The 3,178-nt window shown below is 54.6% G+C and overlaps 1 protein-coding gene across 1 annotated transcript; it reads left to right on the forward strand.

Annotated features, from left to right (window-relative positions):
- The first annotated feature begins 402 nt into the window (after positions 1-402).
- On the forward strand, positions 403-2,382 carry LOC149346129 (uncharacterized). The gene has a single exon (XM_089585351.1). The coding sequence runs from the start codon at positions 403-405 to the stop codon at positions 2,380-2,382; it is 1,980 nt and encodes a 659-aa protein (XP_089441477.1).
- The last annotated feature ends 796 nt before the right edge of the window (positions 2,383-3,178 follow it).

Genomic DNA, 3,178 nt, shown 5'->3' on the forward strand with positions numbered 1-3,178 from the left:
ACCCTTCTACACACACTTCAAACCATGTACACATCTCCAGGCGGCCCCATACCTCTACCGCACTACACAGGACAAGCAAATCCAACACTCGACACCGACATCACGGAGACGGAAGTCAGAGCGGCCCTCCTGACTCTCCGCGCCAACTGCGCACCTGGTGCAGACCAAATCACAAACTCCATGCTCCGTAATCTGGATGACCAATCGATCACCCACATTACGAAATACTTCAACCAGTGCTGGAGGGAGGGTAGCCTCCCGCAGTCCTGGCGCCACGCGAAGGTAATATTCATACCTAAACCCAACAAACCACTTACACTTCAAAACCTTCGCCCGATTTCGCTAACCTCATGCCTCGAGAAGCTCCTAGAGCATGTTGTGTTAGCGAGACTCACCAGTCACATGGCGGACAGCAATCTTTACCCGCATAGCATGGTAGGATTTCGCCCCCATCTATCCGCACAGGACGCCTTGCTGCACCTCACACAAGACATTTTCGACCCGCTTCTTCCATGTCACACCAAGGCAGTCTTAGCTTTGGATCTCTGCAAAGCTTTTGATCCCATTGAACATCAGGCGATCATGACTGCTCTATCCCCCTTGAATATGGGTGCGCGCACTTATGCCTACATTCAAGCATTCCTCACTGACCGCACAGCTGAGATACACTTCGGCCCTCTGTCTTCCCCCTCCTACACTCTTCAGAGATTCGGCACCCTTCAAGGGTCCGTCCTTTCCCCCTTTCTCTTTAACATTACCCTCATCCCCCTCGCCCGAAAATTGGCCATTATTCCCCACCTGAAGCACACTCTTTATGCCGACGATATCACCCTGTGGACCACCCACGGCAGTGACGGAGACGTAGAGAACACCTTACAGGAAGCAGCCACCCTCACCCAAAATTACGCACGGACCATCGGACTGTCTTGCTCCCCAGAGAAGTACGAACTCTTCCTCATCCGGCCTAAGAACCACCGCTGTCCCCGCTCCCCCATTGCTATTGAACTGAATGGTGACCCGGTACCTGAGGTTGGCACCCTCCGTGTATTGGGCCTGTACATCCAGAACGATGGCGAAAACACCACCACCCTCAAGAAACTCAAGCAGGTTGTAGGCGCGATATCGCACCTCATCCGCAGGGTTTCGGGACGTCATAGAGGCATGAAGGAGCGCGACCTATGTCGCCTCATTCACGCCTTTGTCCTCAGCCGTGTGCTGTACATTACCCCATACTTACCACTATCCAAACATGAGATAAACGTTTTGGATGCTTTGATTCGCAAGGCATTCAAGGTAGCACTTCACCTTCCCCTCAACACACCCACACACAGATTACTAGGCCTGGGCATCCACAATACGATCGGGGAAATGGTGGAGGCCCACCGACAGGCCCAATACATCAGGCTCACACAAACCTCCACAGGTCGGTATATCCTGGACACCCTGGGAATCAAAATACCGGCCAACGACCCAACCCTCCTCGCCATCCCACGATCCTTTCACCGAGAGCTCCTCATCAGGCCGCTCCCGAGGAATATGCACCCATCCCACCATGAGCAGCGCCGCAGAGCCCGTGCGAAGGCACTCCATCGAACGTACGGACCCGAGCCGGACGCCGTATGGGTGGACGCTGCCAGCACGGGTGATGAAGCGACAGCAGCTGTGGTCGACTCCTCTTTTTCCGCCCTCCTCACACTACCTCTCCCTCCAGACACGTCCCCAGAGGCTGCAGAGGAAGCCGCCATTGCCCTTGCTATAACCCGCACGGAAGCCCGGTGCATTTTAAGTGATTCTAAAACTGCGATACTAAATTTTTCTCGAGGCCGAGTCCATGCCCCTGCTTTTGACATACTGGACTCGCCCGATGCACCCCCGCCCCGCCAAGTGGAGCTGATATGGGTGCCTGCGCACTCCGGGAATCCCGGAAACGAGGCCACCAACCTTTTAGCCCGAGGTTCTTTAAACCGGGCTCAGGTGGCCTCTGATAGGGGATTCACGAAGGAGCGCATGCACACATTCAGTGAGCTGACCCAGGCGTACAGAGCCTTACGCCAGCTCTACCCCCCGCCCCACCCCTCCCTAGATAACAAACACGCAACACTCTGGCGCAGACTACAGACACACACTCTCCCTTCACCCCTTAACCTAGCCCACTATCATCCCTCCTTTCCCACTCCGGTATGCACTCTATGCCCAGAACCCTTCGCCTCTTCCCTCCACGTCATTTCGCTCTGCCCGGCGGACCCTCCCCCGCGGGACCTAGAGAACCTCAAGACCTGGGAGGACTGGGAGACCCTGCTGCGCTCGGAGGACCCGGCCATGCAGACCATCGCCACCGGCCGTGCTGCCAGTGTTATGGACCTTCGGAACATAAACACTTGAGTGCAGTGGGGTCGTGCGGGGACCTTGGGGCGTGCCCCGAATTCCTGTGTAAAAAAAGTTTTTCCTCTCTCTCTCTTCGGGAAAATGCTCGACGTGTCTGTTTTGCGAGCGAAAATTTTGCCTCCCTTTGTCCACTTATAATTCCATTCTTTTTCTTTCTTTCGCTCAACTGCTTGGTTACGGCATACTACACCACTCTTCTTTATATCCGGCGTTTTCCTTATATCCGTGTTTACGATGATGGCAGGCTACACCGTTCTCTTTGTTATATCCGTATTTTCGATAGCGACATACTACACTACCTCTGATTATATCCGGTGCTTTCGTTATACCGTATTTTTGTCACAATATACTGCGCCACCTACCTTATATCCGCTACTGTCATTATATTGTTGCGAAAGCAACACTACGCTGGTGATTCAGCAATTTCGCGGAGCTCTGGAAAGGCGAAGCTGCGCAGGCGCGAGCAGCGGGTCACGTCACACGGCGCACAGTGGCGCGCCGGGGCCGCCGCCGGAGCCGCCGCCGCCGTCACGCGCTCTCCATCGCCTCGCCGACAGTCTCTCTCTCTCTCTCTCTCTTCCTCTTCCTTTCCTGAAATACAATTTTCAGTTTCTTCGTTACGGCCCCTCTTTCTTCTTTCACTGTCACTTCCTCCCTTCCTGTACGGTGCGGTTCGGGTGTCCGCCGAGATAACAGAGAATTACTGCGGCGTTCCGTGGACTGCTTGGCAGCGCTACAACACGCTGTCGTGTTCCCCTCCTAAAGGCGAAGCTTAAGCGTTATTAATTAGCAG

This window comes from Amblyomma mixtum, chromosome 4 (genome assembly GCF_055824585.1).
Source record: "Amblyomma mixtum isolate Tamu chromosome 4, ASM5582458v1, whole genome shotgun sequence".
Classification (NCBI taxonomy): domain Eukaryota; kingdom Metazoa; phylum Arthropoda; class Arachnida; order Ixodida; family Ixodidae; genus Amblyomma; species Amblyomma mixtum.